Source organism: Heterocephalus glaber, unplaced genomic scaffold, assembly GCF_053883595.1.
Source record: "Heterocephalus glaber isolate CG9 unplaced genomic scaffold, H.glaber_assembly_v1.0 deba00001594, whole genome shotgun sequence".
Taxonomy (NCBI): Eukaryota; Metazoa; Chordata; class Mammalia; order Rodentia; family Bathyergidae; genus Heterocephalus; species Heterocephalus glaber.
This window is the reverse complement of record NW_028258369.1, coordinates 15,049,938-15,066,508: the sequence shown is the minus strand read 5'-3', so window position 1 is coordinate 15,066,508 and position 16,571 is coordinate 15,049,938. Positions and strand designations below refer to the sequence as shown.

The 16,571-nt window shown below is 38.0% G+C and overlaps 2 protein-coding genes across 9 annotated transcripts in view; both read right to left on the bottom strand.

Annotated features, from left to right (window-relative positions):
- Positions 1–13,424, bottom strand: part of Vegfd (vascular endothelial growth factor D) — a 33,135-nt gene extending 19,711 nt beyond the window's left edge. Inside the window, exon 1 of the mRNA XM_004866091.3 lies at positions 12,936–13,424. Coding sequence (XP_004866148.1) covers positions 12,936–13,025 — 90 coding nt within the window. The 5' untranslated portion in view covers positions 13,026–13,424. The remainder of the gene's footprint in view (positions 1–12,935) is intronic.
- A 420-nt stretch (positions 13,425–13,844) lies between these two features.
- The window catches only part of Pir (pirin), a 104,542-nt gene continuing 101,815 nt past the window's right edge, over positions 13,845–16,571 (bottom strand). For all 8 annotated transcript variants that reach the window (XM_004866096.4, XM_021245379.2, XM_021245381.2 and 5 more), the window contains one exon: positions 13,845–14,150. In XM_004866096.4, coding sequence (XP_004866153.1) covers positions 14,038–14,150 — 113 coding nt within the window. In that variant the 3' untranslated portion in view covers positions 13,845–14,037. The remainder of the gene's footprint in view (positions 14,151–16,571) is intronic.

Sequence of the window (16,571 nt, the reverse complement as noted above, 5' to 3'; positions counted from 1 at the left end):
TACCAATATCACTCCTAAACAACAAATTATTATTAATTTCTTGGCTACCACAAGCCAGTCTTTAAATTGTGAGGCTTAAAGCCTTTGAAACAATACCCTATCAGCATGTTAACATACACTAACCATAGAGTGGACTTAGACCTAGAGAACTGACAATGGCAATACTGTCAGTTGGCTGGATATACTTTGGAAAGGGTATGGGGCAGAGGCTCCCAGCCTTGTCTTTATCTTGAATCTACCTGGGAAGAAGCGTCAGAGAAATAGTGATGCTTGGGTCTGGTTCTCAGAGATTCTCATTTTATGAGTTCATGCAGGATTTTTAAAAACTTTCTGTGTTAGCCTTAATGGAAGCTAGGTGAGGGATATACAGGAACAATCTACACTATCTTTGTGAGTTTTCTATAAATCTAAAATTACTTCAAAATATATAGTTTATTTTAAAAAATATTCCCAAGCAATTTTGAGAACCACTAATTTGGAGCATGGTGCATGCTGATTTTAAGTTCACAGACTTGTGTTTACTGCCCAACCTCTGTACAACTCCACTAATATTCAGTAGGGGATAAATGGCTGATACATGCTAAGAAATGCTCTTATTCTTTAAATTCTTTTGAGTTATATCTTGGTTTCAAAATCTGTGTATAAGTATTTACTGAATTGGATTTTTAAAGCCTTTTTCTTTTCTTTTTTATTCATATATTTATTGGTACTTTTTAGGTAAATAATATGTTTACATTTATCATTGGGTGCTTGTACCTGAACATGATGTATCTTAGTTCTTATTTTTTCACCCATTACCTGTGCACCCTTCACCCCCTCCACCCTTCCCTATTTACATAGATTGCGTTTCCATTTTTTTTCTTTTCTCATAATTTTTCCTTTCCCTTCTTCCCTTTCCCCTTCCCCTCCCGCCACCCCTACACCTTTGGACCTTTTCTTCCTATTTCAAATTGTCAATTATTCATTTTAATCATTTTCGTACTTATTTACACTTTCAGTTTCTCACACTAGAGAAACTATTCAGTATTTACAAATGTGTGTCCTATTTATTTCACTGAAGAGTACAGGCTCAATGTGCATCCACTTAGCTATAAATGTCTCTAGTTTCTAATTCTTTATGGCTGAGTAGTACTCCATTTTATATAAAAAACCACATCTTCTTTATCCAGTTTCCAGTTGATGGGCACTTTTCTTATTCAAGTCACCTGATGGCTTGTGGGTAAAATCCCACAGGCGTATGGCTGTAATAGCAGCACTTGAGAGGCTGAGGCAGGAGGATCATTGTTGAGTTCGAGGTCAGCCTGGGCTACATGGCAAATTCAAGGACAGCCTGAACTGCCTAGTGAGATACTGTCTCAAAAAAAAAATCAAAAAATCCAAATATTCACAAAGATGCCAGTGGGAAGACCTTGGCTTGAGCACACACAGTTGAGCTCCCATCCTGGCTCTGAGCTGTCAAGCCATCTGCAAAGAACTGGAAAGTGGGGACCCTAGCTACTTTCCCCAGACAACTGCAAGTTTTTCTTGGGCCATTCTAGTCCCATGCTATTTAAAGCCTTCCTATTCTGAATATAGAGAAGGAGACCAGCTTTGCTAAATTCCTCATTGGATATCTTGAGAGAAATGGGCATTAGACTATGTGTCCAAGCCTTTAAAAATCCATGGATGCGATTTTCTTGGTCAAATTGTTTTGGCAATATGTCTTCAGGATATTTAGTGGTATGGGGGAGTGGTGTTGAAGAGAATTTGTATATTTAGAATATTCAGAAGCTTCAGAGTGAATTATGGAGGGAACAAATTTCAAGCAAATTTCCCTAGATTTGCTTAAAGATTTAGAAGTGTTACCTGGGAGCACGGTTGTTTCTCTTGTTACTCCTAGAGCTCAGGAAAACTGCACTCAGAAATTTCTCTTTGCAGTGAACTTGGGGAAGTGGATTATGCTGTAGTACAATAGCTCCCTTCACCTCTTAGCAATTCCTTTCATTTCACTGGAAAAGCATTTTGCATTTCATCTTTATCTTGATGATTAAAGCTTAGTCAAAACCACCTCATTTTTTCTGGCTTCAGATCCAACTTGCACTGTCATGCCCTTCTCCCAGGTGTCCTCCACAGATACTCTCCTTCTCCCACCTGCCAAGGGACCTGCCCAGGTCACATGGGACTTGGAAGTCTACGCTGATGTTTTAGGAGTTTGCCACATAACATAGCTCTCAAGTGGAAATAATATCCCTCGAAAGGAAGTTTTGCCTAATGTTGTAGATCACTCTTTTGTCTGGACAAACAGCTTGAGAGGAGAGAGCATAAAATTCTAATTGTTCAAAACTAGCTTTGAATAGTACAACACTCTGGAAAATGTGTTGAGAGTGTCTTATAAAAATAACCATATGTTTGCCATATGCAGCGGTCCTGCTCCTGAGATTTTTCCTTTACTAAATAAAGCCTATGTTCAGGCAAAAATATGTACACAAATGTTTATAGTAGCTTTTTTGTAATAGTGAAATTTTTTTCAAAAAATTTGAAACAATTTATGTGTTATTCAATGGCTGATCAGTTAAGCAATCCATGGACTACTACTCAGTAATAAAAAGGAATGAATACCTGGAAAACACAGCAACTTTGATGACTCTCAAAGGCATTGAGAGTCAAAGAAATCAACCTCCACATGTTACAGACTGTATTATCGCACTTAAGTGACATTCTTAAAATCCCAAAACACTAGTGACAAAGAAGAGATCAGTGATCTCCAAAGATTGAGAGGAGGGCCTGACTACAAAAGGGTAACATACATGAATTTGAAGGAATACTTCTGTATCCTGATTGTGGCTGTGGTTATGCAAATCTACACATGAGTTAAGATCCATAGAACTGTCCGCCAGAAAGGAAAAGGCCAATTTCATAATATAATAATTTTTAAATAAACTAAGCTTTAAATCAAGGCACTACTCTCTTTTAGCTTTTGGATGAGGATTAATTGTTTAACTTCCTTCGAACTTGGTTTCCTCCATTTATAAAATGGCACTGTTAACAGTACCTCATAGAGCTGATGTGGGGATTCTACAAGGCCGTGTGTGGGAAAGGGCCATGTATAGAGTAGGCACACAATAAATATTGGTTTCCTTTTTTCTTTCCCTGGGATGGAGCATCTGGTCCTATGTGTTGGGCTTTAAAGATTTATGTGTTATGACCCTGATAGCCCTTAGTAACCAGAGAGATGAACTTAAAAAGAGTAAGATATGGCAACTCCAATCAGTAAATAAAAATTAAAAATCAAAATAATCAAACCAACTTTCCCAGGACAAATGGGGAAAAATAAATTCCTTTTGAAAAAAATCTTTCTAGGTTGTATTTTCAAATGAAAGGCTAACTTTAAAGTATCTACTCAGGTTTTATGCATGTCTTTATGGATGCGTGAAGTGAAAAAACAACACACTTAAACTTCTGTGCCTTGTAATCAGAGTCTGTCTTTACTGAGAATGGCTGATGGCTGATGGTGTGGGCAGGCCGACTAGGGCTGAGGGGAGTGTTGCGAATACTTTCGGCTATGGGTGCCGTGGCTGCTCAGATGGAACTTGCCAAGAGCCTGGTCCTGCATCTCTGAAATCCAGAAATCTGGCCATAGGGAGTGGGGTGGGGTTTCAGGGGCATCGTGGTCACTCTACTGGTTCCTTTATTTATGCAGTTCTATATTTAAATGCATATATGATAATCCAGGGTTGTTAAGCTCAGACTGAGGAAAAGAATTACAAATGTCAGGAGAGAGAGAGAGAGAAAGAGAGAGAGAGAGAGAGAGAGAGTATGTGTTTGTGTGTGTGTGCCTGTTTGGGTATTTTCAGGAGATACCAGGGCCTGGAGTACCTAGGACTTTCACATCCTCCAGTTTGATGAATATTGTTGGTGATTTTCTCCCCAGCCATATCATCTAGCACTTGAGAAGTCTATGGCCCCTTTTATAGTTTTAAATCCATACTCTACTCAAATGCTTCTGTTCCCATTTGACACCACCATGCTTAAGAAATAAGGGGGGGGGGCAAATAGGTGTGGGATGAGCTTGAGTAGCAAGACAGCTCCAGATCTTCTACATGTATGCTCTGAATATCACCAAGAGTACAGATTCCTGAAATCTGTTAGTCTATTACTGTAGACCAAGGAAACCACTCAAAGCCCTTATGGTAATTAGGTTATTGCTAGAAATAAGTCTAATTCCTTCCCTCTACACTCCAGAGGAAGGAGTAGATTTTCTAGCTCATCATTTCCTAGCTGGGTCATGTGACCTCATTTGACCAATGGGACATCACAAGACATGATGCTGAAGAGGTATGAAACTTACCTATGACTGCATGGTTCCTTTACATTTTTGCCATCACCACAAGCACATGTTGATGCTAGCCCACTGATCAAAAGAAGCCGAGAGAGACCAATACTCAACCTGTGGCTTGAGCCTTGATCCTCTGACTCCCAGCTGGCCGCAGAGATGTAAGTGAGAATAAATTATTGATGTTGTACACCATTGAAACATGGATTGATTTCTTGTATAGCATGATGATGGAAATAGTTAACTGCTATAGCCCTTTTCTGCCAAAGTGTAACATAATCCATTAATGAGAAGAGAAACTTTGTACAAAACTTCATTGTCCTTTGTGAGGTAGCCATGCTTGCCACTGGCAGTCAGCCCAGGATGCCTTTTTTCACATTTCTTCCTAAAGATTTGGTAGTCCTACATCAACACCCACTGATTACCTTCCTCTCTTCCTTTCCAACATGCTTTGCTGGTTCTAAGATGCCCAGTGATCCCCAGTCTTGCAGTGACAATATATTTGTGAGCCAAGCATACCATTGTGAAGGCTGATTTTATTTTTTTAAATCCCACTTTGTTCTTTTGGTAGACTCTCTTAAATTTAGGGTACTCATTCAATCAAAATTACACTCTTTCTAACTCTGTCCATAATGGAACAGTATGCAACAAGAAAATATTTTGCCATAGGGATATTTGACATGCCATTTTCTTTCTCCATAAACAATTTTAGCAAAGCCTGAGCTTCCGCAAAGCAACACTTATCTCCAACATGTGAGTGCTATAGTTATAGTGTAATGCTCATTAAATGATAAGAAACTCTATAAAATTTATGGTTAAAGTTTTAGGCATTAAAATTATCCTCCCCACTGGCCAGAATAAACTCTCTGGCTGTTGGTAACACATGCAAATAACTAAGACATCTTTATTTTATAAAAGCATCATTTCCAATCATGTGCCTGGCACATGGTAGACATTCCACAAATGTTTACTGAACTGAATGTATAGCTTTCCCTTTTCCAGGAAGAAGGAGCCTCCTGAGCATGAGAAATGAACCCATCTTCCTTCACCATACTGTACCCCATAACCAGCCATAGTTATTTCCCATTTCCAATAAGTTGTTATGAATCTGAAAACCTGAGTTTCTAAGCAAAATATAGGTTCTTCCATGCATTAAAGGAGGCATGGTGAAGATGAGTGAATTTTGCCTTTGTTGGGCCTCATCCTGCTCCACTAAAGCTGCCTTAATACAATTCATTCTCCAGCATTGTTTAATATTGGGAATACTTTCAACATTTTAGACATAAAAGTATGCTCAGAAGCATTTGAAAGTGACCAAAGTTGTATGTTCACCAAATATTTCCATCTTTCTATCTTCTGAGCATAAGGTAGGATTGCATTTCCTGGCCCTTGGGCTAGGTGGGCTAGAGGATCTAGGGACAATGACCAGAAGTGATTTGTCACCTTAAGGTCAGAGTATTTAGCTGGGAGAGTGAGATTATCCAGGGCCCCTCCCTTTCTTTATCTGTCCTGGTGATTCATGACATTTGAGGTGTGGATGCTCAGCTAGTTTCATCCTGATATGGAGCTGGCTCTGGATGAACCAGAATGGTCATGTGGTATGAGAAATAAACCTCTGTTGTTTAGGAGCAACCAAGATTTTGAGGATGTCTGTTATCACACTATATCTTGACCTAGCCTGACTGATGAAGTATCTGTCTAGAATATTTTGCCATAATTTACCATGTCTTCACAAGCCACCTATGATTAAACATAAGTAGTTCTTTTAAGACTCTCGGGGATAATGTAAACCATGAAGGTGTCCATGTTCTGTCCAGACCTGCTAAGTGTCCAAATGCTGCTTAGCCCATCACCCTTTTTGTGGTCACCAGGCTGGAATAATGGGCTAAAGTGACTTCATTTTATAAGTTTGGCTCTAGAAATGAACTCCTTACAGAATGGCCTGTGGCTATGAGGACACTGGAGGACTCTTTGATACATCCATCCAAACTTGATTCTATCTTCACAGGAAAATAGCTCAGGGTGAAAATAGTGCCTTAGGAAAAAAAATGCTTTAGAATTTTAAAAAATCATGACATCAGACAGGCCATGATAAGAGTAGATGTTGAAGACTATTTAATGTAGTGTTCACATCATGGATATCCCAAAATCCTATAAGCCTACTCCATCAGTCAAGGAACATTGTTTTTGGTATCCTCTCTTGCAGTCTTTGAATTAGGCAATTGGGACACTACAGGATACAAGACAAGGCAAGTTCCTCCTATAAAATATTTTCATGATGGTGACAAGGTGATAAAAGTGCACAAATAACAAATGTCAGATACAGATGCACACCGTGAAGAAAATAAAATCGTGTCATGATATGTAACATGGTTGGCAAACTAACCCATGGGCCAAATCTAGCCTGCCACTTGTTTTTGTAATGGTGTGTGAGCTAAGAAAGTTTTAACAGGTTTAAATGACTATAAAATTTAACAGATTTCACAATATATGCAATTATATAAAATTCAAATTTCAGCATCCATAAAGTTTTATTGGAACACAGCCATACCCTGGGTATGTGCCCTGGTTATTTCTCCAACTTCAACAACTGCACTTTTGGCCTCCATTAACCTTCCCCCAGCCACACTGGTCCCTTGGCTAATATCTACATACCCAAACCAACTCCCTGCCATAGCCACTGATGGTGGCTTCTGTCTCCTCACCTTTCAGAGCTCTGAACAAATGAAACAGAATCAGAGAAGTCTCTCTGCTCCTCATCATTTAGTATTCCCCTCCTTTACTTGATTCTTTTCATGACACTTACTATCCCTGACATGTTACAGATTTGTACATTGTTCACTTTTACTAACCACAGTTAAAATATAAGTTTGAAGAGACTTGGAACAATGTATTTATTTCCTGCTGCATGCTCACTCCCTAAACCAGTGTCTAGACATAGTAGATACTCAACAAATACCTATTTTTTAAAAATAAATGGTCAAATATTGGAAAGTTCTAACAAGTGACAAAATTTCCATTTTACCAAAACTGATATATAAATGCAATCCCAATAGGAATGCCAATATTTTATGAATATTTTCATAAAATTAGAAAGAACAATTGTAAAATTTATATGGAACCAGAAGATACCCACAATAGCAAAAGCAATCCTAGGCAATAGGAGCAAAGCAGGAGGCATTACAATTCCAGATTTCAAATTATATTATAAAGCTACAGTGATTAAAACAGCATGGTACTGGCACAAAAACAAACATGTAGATCAATGGAACAGAATCAAAGGTGCAAAAACCACCCTAGGCACATTCACCCATCTGATTATTGACAAAGGGGCAAAAAGCATACCCTGGAGAAAAGATAGTGAGTTTTTTTTTCACAAATGGTGCTGGGGAAACTGGTTATGCACACATAGACGATTGAATCTAGACTTATTTCTCTCACCATGTACCAATAAAGTCAAAATGGATCAAAGGCCTAGATATGAAAACAGAAATACTTAATCTGCTGGAAGATAAAATAGGTAAAAAATCTTGAAGACACAGGCATACTCAAGGGGTTTCTGAACAGTTCCAGACTGCACAAGAAATGACATCAAGAATCAACAAATAGGATCATATCGAGTTAAAAAGCTTCTGCAGAGCAAAGGAAACAACCAAGAGAGTGAGGAGACAACCCACAAAATGGGAAAAAAATTTTGTCAGACACTTCATGGACAGATGACTGCTATCTAGAATACAGAAAGAACTCAAAAGTAAGATTCCCCCAGAATAAAAGACACTACCAAAGAAATGGGCAACTGAAATAAAGAGACATTTCTCAAAAGAAGAAATACAAATGGCCAATAAGTATATGAAAAAATGTTCAGCATCTTTGGCCATAGAGAAATGCAAATCAAAACAACACTGACTCCATCTTACTCTAGAAAGATTGGCCATCATCAAGAAATCAAAAACAACAAATGCTGGTGAGAATGTGGCAAAAAAGGAACCCTTCTACATTGTTCATGGGAATGCAAACTACTACAACCATTATGGAAAAAAGCATAGAGAGTTCTCAAAAAACTAAAAATAGAAATCCTATTCAATCTAGGTGTTCCCCTTCTGGGTATTTTCCAGTAGACATCATATTAAAGTGATACGTGTATACTCATGACTATAGCAGCACAACTCATAATAGCTGAATCTTAGAAGTGGCCTATATACCAATCAACAGATGAATGGAAAAGAAAATATGCTGTATATATAGACACAACGGAGTACTATTCAGCCATGAAAAGGATACATTTGAGACATTTGTAGGGAAATGGATGTACCTTAAGGCCATAATGCTAACTGAAATACATCAGACACAAAACATTAAATATCAAGTGGTTTCTCTTATATGAGAAAACCAAAGTATAAGTAAAGAGAAAAATAAAAGAGAGATCATAGGAAATAGGGAGGTAGATCTTTTGCAGATGGGAATGGGATTTTACAGATGAAGGGAGAGGGGGCAAGGAGAGCAGGAGGGGAAGTAAAAAGGATTAAGATGTGATAAGTACAGGTACCAACTCCCCATGATTCATGTATTCATTATGTTTTGCAAACACATACTGTACGAAGAGAGAGCGAGAGAGAAAATTCTTTATGAAACTAGACATCTCAGTCAGCCAAATTCAACCACCAAAAAACAAAACAAAACAAAACAAATTCAACCACCAAAAGCTTTCCTGATATCAGAGGGGGGCTGGGCTCAGGGTGTTTTCACTTTATAATGAATGGCCTGGTGTCTTGGTAAGAACTATAAGAACTGGCAGCAAGGGAGAGAGAAAAGCGGACTCACCACCATAGATGCAACCTAAGAAGAAGTGTTTCATCTCATCTCTGTCTCATCTCAATCTCATTCTGTTATATACAATTCCCCTCATCTCCTCATATGGTAAAATAAAGTTGGGCCTAGAAATGTGCTCAGAAAAAAATTTCCTGTCATTTGTGTCCCCATTTTCTCTAGCACCTTTATGCAGTCACAGCAATCAAGGTGTCTGGGAGCTCCAGAATGTTTCACCTCAAGGTTTTCATAGAATTATCTCTGTGTACAGACACCATATTCTCATTGCCGAATTTTCTTTACAAGGGGTTTACTATAAAGGTTTATCCACACATTTAAGTCAGAATTTTAAAATTAAAAATCAGTCATACAAGGAAGTTATATATTCAAGATAGAAGATACAAAGGGTCCTATTATATCCTGGGTATAAATAATATTCTATAGTGATATAAAATCTTCAAATATCACTTAGTTATGAGTAACTAGGTTAGAACAGAGCTGTGTGGAAAAGCATATAATTCAATAATTTAACTACAAGGTCATAGATGAAGGACAAATTAATGAAAACTATTTCAGATGTCTTTTATGCCAAGGACTATGGCCAGTAGCGCCATTGGCAAGAGCTCACTGGGCTAGTTGACTAGCAACAAGGTAGGTCACTGGACAGTCCTGTATGTGACTTTGTAAGTGAAAATAGGGTAGTGAGTAGGTGTGAGTCTGCTTCCTGGAATTAAATATGGTAGGTGCACCTCAGTTCTTTTTATTCAGTTCATTTAGAGACAATTTCAGGAGAAGGCAAGTAACACAAAGATAATGAAGTCTTGTGAGCCACGTATGTGGCTTTTCATGAAAGTCAGAGGTATCACAAATTCCTGTAGATCTTGGTCTTATTCCAGTCTTGGCAGAATTTGAATGACTCCATCATCCAGAAATAGTCTTCAGTGAAGAAGGGTGAATTAAATGTTGGTATAGAGAAAAAGATGACAAAGAAGGAAACAGATTTGTCAGAAAAGAGTTCTGAAAGCCTACCATAACCTGAGATTGTTCCTTTATTGCCATAATGATATGTCTTCATCAGGATTACTGAAAAAGTTTATGAGGCTAGCTACCCTTAGAGATTTTAAAGAGACCTCAGCATTCCTGGTGACAATAATTGTTTATTAAGCCAAGCAGAAATAGTTCTGTCTAAAAGTCTGATGTTAATGGCAGGGCAATGATGTTGTTGGTGCTTATTTACCAAATGTCCATAGTGTCTACAAAGTTGTCCTCAGGGCTGTTGCATATCGATGTGTCTATGTGCATGCAACTCCTTAGGGCTGTGAAGTGCAGACCCTGTGAAACTGTATATAACTGTTCCAACTGTCTAAAAAATTGGAGAAAATAGAAACAGAAGTAAGTCCTATGTCTAGGCAGTAATATGATTGCATTAGAAAGCCAAGCATAGGCATTTCATATTTCTAGAAGAAAATGTGTTCTTTTTAGACTGAGAAATTTAATAGCTAGGGAGTATATACAGTAGCTTTGAGCTGAGATTTCTGCCTCAGGCCACATGTTCCATTCACTGATGACCCCAAATAGCTATCCTTCCAAGCACTAATGAATTGAGGATGTCATATACTCAAATGGCATTATCACAATTGTGCGCGGTACTAGAAGCTGTCTGCATGGTTGCTGAAAAAATAATTGTTCACAGACTCATAGACCTCCACTATAAGAGACAATGTTAGTCTAAGCTGAAAAACAGGACAATAATCAGATCTGGAAAGTGAAGGCAAGGCCAGGGGTGGGGGTAGGGTACAGCCAGGGAACAGACTCAGCATCACCAGTCATTCTGGAAAAGATGTGATCAGAAAAGGGGGGAGTGGACAGAAAGACATGCTATGCTCATGGACTTAGTACAGCACTGAGGCAGACCATGAAAATTTCCCATGATAAATGAAGCATTTTTATCTCTAAAGGCAAAAATATTATTCAAATACCAGTGTCCTAAACCATTACCATCTTGAATAGGCTTTCATACTGAATTTTAATCTAAACAAGAACATAAATGTCAAAAAGCTTTCTTAGCTTTTCTCTTAGGACAAAGTTGGGGAAAATAAGAAAAGCATCAACCAGTATGTATATTATTCTCATTTCCCAGTCAAATTTAATCCCCAAACTTCTGCTTATCTATAGACCATCCTTTTCTTCATATCAGAAATAATTTATCTGACAGTATAAGTTCAGTATACGTGGCTGTACTTTTTAAAAGAAATTCTGATGTAGAAAAGAAAAATGCTAATGACATTAGCAAGCATACAATGCAGCATCTTCCATGTGTAAGGACATGTTTCCTGCCACATGCAAATTTAGCTGTTTTCTTCTACTGCCCTATTAAACAAATGTACATGTTAACAGTAAATTCAAAGCATCATATTTCTTTCCAACAACTCAGTCTCCTCTCCTGTCCCATCAAATAAATCAATGTTATTAAAAGTAAAATGCAAATATTTAAAAATTCAATGAGCCCAGCACGTCTAAAGGACTCCTGAGTTTTACAGACTTAAAAAGAAGCTGGACAGTCTGAAGTCTTACTTGCCTCAAACAATTCAGATGTTTTTCCTCCGGTTACCTATGGTCAAAATTGGATTCCCATCCACTTACCATCTGGCATTGAGGTCCAACTGCTATTAGCAGTAAAGTGGATCTGAAGACTATGATTTATCCCATGTGCACAATGAATTTGAAAAATTAAAAAGATGCAAGCTTTGAGACAAGGTCACTCTCTGCCCTAACACAGTTTTGTTCAGTTTTTTGCTTGTTATCAATCTCCAAACTTCCCCCAGTCACCAAAGCCAACCAGGATCCTTTTTAGACATTTTTCCCTGTGACATCCTATTACAGATATGCTGTGTATCTGTTTATGTAACATATGTGTATCTGTGTTTTACATATCAAAAACTTCACCCCCCATGAACCGATTTTCCCCTGTGGGGGGACAATATCATGCCTGTTGTAAAACAAGAGTTACAGAAACTCAAGCGCACATTTAATTGTCTGTTCACAGCCAGAAATTCCTAAATCAATAATGATTTAGCACCACTTCAGTTAAAACAATTACATCTGAATCACTTTCAAAATAAAAAGCTTTAAAAATACATAATCTATGAAATACATAAAAATGGGTGAAATATTGTTCTAGCAGTCAGTAACATCCCAGCTTGCATTACTCTCAATTTGTTGAGCTCTACTTGATGCCTGCTCACAGAATCAAAGATTTAATTACTGCGTTTGATTACTATTGAATTTTGTGCACATTTCAAAAAGTGAAAAACCAAAACAACCTCTGAGAAAAACATTTTTCTGGATGGTAGCAATTGGTAATTTGCAAAATCAGATAGAAAACATCTGTAGAGAGCACTATAATTTTCAATTTACAGACAAAATAGACTAGCTTTTGCTGCTCAAAAACAACCTGAAAATAAATGGCCCACAAAATTATGTGTGTCATAAAAACACATCAGTGCTTCATTAGAAAACCACTGTGCCATCCGCATATACAATTGGGAGAAGTTTCTCCAACTAAAAAGATTCAAGAATGCGCATGTTCTATCGCGCCTCCAAAACAAAAAAACTTCAGCATTTTCAAATATTCATGACAAGAATTTCATTAAGCTTAAGAAACAGAACAGTCAGTAACAAATGCAAGACATATCCTGTCGACTATTAAGAGTGCTATGCATTTTTATATTGCTTCACAAATAGTGAGGGCAAAGAAAGTCTTCTGTATAAACCATTAAAAAGAATCCTCATCACATTAGAAATTGAGCTCACCTACCTTCACTGGTCCATGTTCATTACCGAAGCCCTGCACCAGGTGCACATAAGACATCATGAAAATATTCACTACTGCCCACTGTCTGTTCATTTTGAATATTTTAATATCTGCTGATTACTAAGGAGTTGACATCAGGCAGCTAGAGAGAATTGTCTCAAAAGGCATTCTCCTGGGGGAAAGTTCGAACCCCAAAACTTCACATGGAAAAAAAAATCAGTTGTGATCAAAATCCAATGAAATGACTTCAATTAGGCAAGGTACTTTTTCGCACAATCTTAGTGGGGGAGAGAGATGAAAACAATTTAAAATGTTCTCATGCTCCAAAAATAATCAGGAGGTGGACATGTCTTCCACCTGAACTTAGAAAGCACGCTACATTCATTTCACGTCCAGCAAATTAAAAGAAATCTCTCCACCCTGTGCCCCAGGGTCTAGTTGCTTTGTAAGGAACTAGTGCGGCCACCAGTACTTGCAGCTACAGAAAGCTGGAACCCAGCTCTGGATTAAAACATTTTTAACAACCTTCATGGAAGTTTGCAGAAGCATGTGTCTTAAATCTGACCCAGATTTTGGCAGAAAATGCAGGGAAGTCTTGGCTGTAATCCTGTTGTGTCACTACCAATAGCAGGGCAGTTTTAAAAACTGACTCAAATGCTCACGGCTGCTGTTATTTTAAAGCAGATAACCTGTAACATGAAACCCCAGCACGTAGTCTTAATGGTTGTATCCCAATAGCACTGCTCAGGAAAGGACCTTCAGATGCTGACATATCTGCTGCCGGTGACACCGAAAGTAATCAGATGTGCTTCAAAAATAGTAAAAACATCAACACACATGCGAAAAAGACAAACACAAGATGAGTTTTTAAATAGAAGCTTAATAAGTTAGGTTAAAATGAAGAACATGGAGTTTTAAAGAAGCAACGATTAGGTTTATTTGCATGTACCAGGAAATATCCTACATACATTGCCACAAAAATCTTGTTATCACTTTAATGAGGAATCCTTTAGAAATACCAGCTAACTCAGCTTTGGAGACTGAAAATCTAAATGGCTGGGCACCAAGAATGGCAAAAGAATGGAGACCTCTCTTGTGCTCTTCACTAGTTTCCAATCTTTGATTTCCAGGTTTTGGCCCTTTCAAACCCATTTTTCGCATTTCTGAAATCAAGAATGGCCTGAGAAATTTCTTCATTGGTGTTCATCACAAATGGACCTAGAGCAGAAAGAGACATTCAGAAAGTTCTGGGTGATGGTATTTTACCATTAGAAATGGTAAAATATTTCTTTAGCTTCTAATTTAAAATAAAATCTAGGTATATCTGAACAGTAAAAGTGTTCAGATCCAAGAGTTCAGTGTTTAATTCTAGAGGAAAATAATACAACTTTCTTGGCTATGATTGTACATGATTATAAATTATTATAAGGATCAAACTTTAGATAAACAAATGTAACTACGTCTCACCCATCCATTACAGGTCCCTTACCAGCAATGGGAATCTATTTAAAACATTCTTAGATTTGGTTCTATCACAACCGTATTTCAGCCATATTACAGCCATATCATATTACAACCAGTTGATATTTTTATACCATTAGCTGATGTCGAGAATCGAATCAATCTGAATATGATGAATTGGTAAATTTCATCATAGATTTGTTATCTAAGCAATATATTAGGCTATGTGCTTATATGATGGTTCTAAGCCATTTTTTAAAATTAGCAGCATCTTATTGATGATAAATAGGAGATTGCAAACAATTCAAGTCAAGAAAGCATCATTATTTGGATTCCCTAGAGATGGGAAAGCTCTTCCTGTAAAGGGCCAGAGACTATATATTTTAGATTTTGTGGATCACATGGTGTCCATCTCAACTATTCAAGTCTCATTAAACTGCAAACGCATCTATAGACAATATGGCAGTGACTAGCTGTGATTGTTCCAGTAAAACTCCATGCACAAAAACATGCAGTGCACAGATTTGGCCCATGGCTTATAGTTTGCTGATCCTTTTGTCTAATTCCTGGATCTGAACTCGAGTGTTCTTAAAAGTATGCAAGAAGTTCTCCTCTACTTGACCAGAAGAGGCAAAGTATCTGTTGCTTCCCCTTTCTCACACATTGGAGGGGCAAAGAGACACAGGACTCTATGAAGGCCAACTCTTATTTGGCATCGGCAGTGTCTTGGAAGCAGCTGATAAGCTTGTCTATTCAGTATACTTCTACCAGCAGGCAAGGGTTCCCAGAATTCTTTTTATGGAACTCCTTCCACTAAGGGGCTTTGTCTGGGAGGCTCTAATTTACACTTAACTATATTACTTAGAGGGAACAACACATTCAAACTTCTTAACCATTGTTGGCATGTCAATATCACTATATTTAAAATCTGAGAAAAAAAGACACCAGATAATATGCCTTGTTGATGTTGAAGCCTTTTGGGAAACAGAATGTCAGTAGGAAAGGAAAATTCCATGGAAGGAATCTAAATTGACTTTTTCATTCAGTTATCTATTTATTAAGTATTTATTAAATGCTCATTAAATGACAGACATTGTGCCAAGAGCTACAGACTTACAGATGAAAGATGAATGACAGACTCTGCCCCCAGAAGACCACAAATATATCACATGGACAGATATGGAAACAAATCATTACAAAAGAATGTGGTACATGGAACAATAAAAGTATGTAAATCCTACAGAGTCGGCAAAAAAGGGGAAGAGGAGGAGTCCAGGAATGGATTCACAGAAGGCATGACATTCAAACAACTATACAAGGAAGAATGGCGTATTTTCAGGACTAGCATGCTGGATGAATTGGGGCTAAAGTCATAGGGTTGGAAGAAAGGACTAAAGGGGGGAAAAATGGAATCTGAGATGTAGAAGAAGCCAGGCACTTTTAGGCTTTAGGTGCCATCTATGAGAAGAAGTTTGGACATAATTATTTAAGTGATCAGGAGTCAATGAAGGGTTAAGTGGAGAGTAACATGATCTGATTTGGGGTTTTAAAGGAGACTTTGGCCTGAAGATAGAGAAGGTGTCTGGCCTAGGAGACTGAGTGAATGGTGGAGCTGCACAGGATGACACACAGGATGTAGGCGGCTGGGTGTAGAATAAAGAGTTCCATTGTGGATATTATGATATAGAGGTGTCAGAGGCAATTTAATAGCTTCTCAGCAGAGGCCTGAAGTACATCGTTGAGACTATGGATCATGGGAGAGATTCCATGTGGACATCGAGCTTTGGAGTTTATCAGGTAGGAAACAATGAGAGAGCTCTTGCACACAAAATAAACAATACACTCAGGACAGCACCGTGGAGAAGCCAACTTTTTAAAGGACATATGAAGCAAAGGAAATGGAACTGGGAAAGTGACACCAGGTACAGGGCCAAGGACTGATTTCCTGCACGTTGGAATTTCCCTCTACTTTACACCTGTAGAGCACCACTCTTATGCCCCCATCTTTTTTCTGTAGTGCACTTCTGGAAATCCATCTAAATGGTTTCGTAGGGTAGTGTGCCATGTTTCTCAATTTTTAATGTGCACATACATTACCTAGGAAACACTGAAAGCTTGGAGTCCTCCAAAGCCGTGTTGAGTAAGTTCATCTCCTTATATACTCAGGAAGAGGAAAAC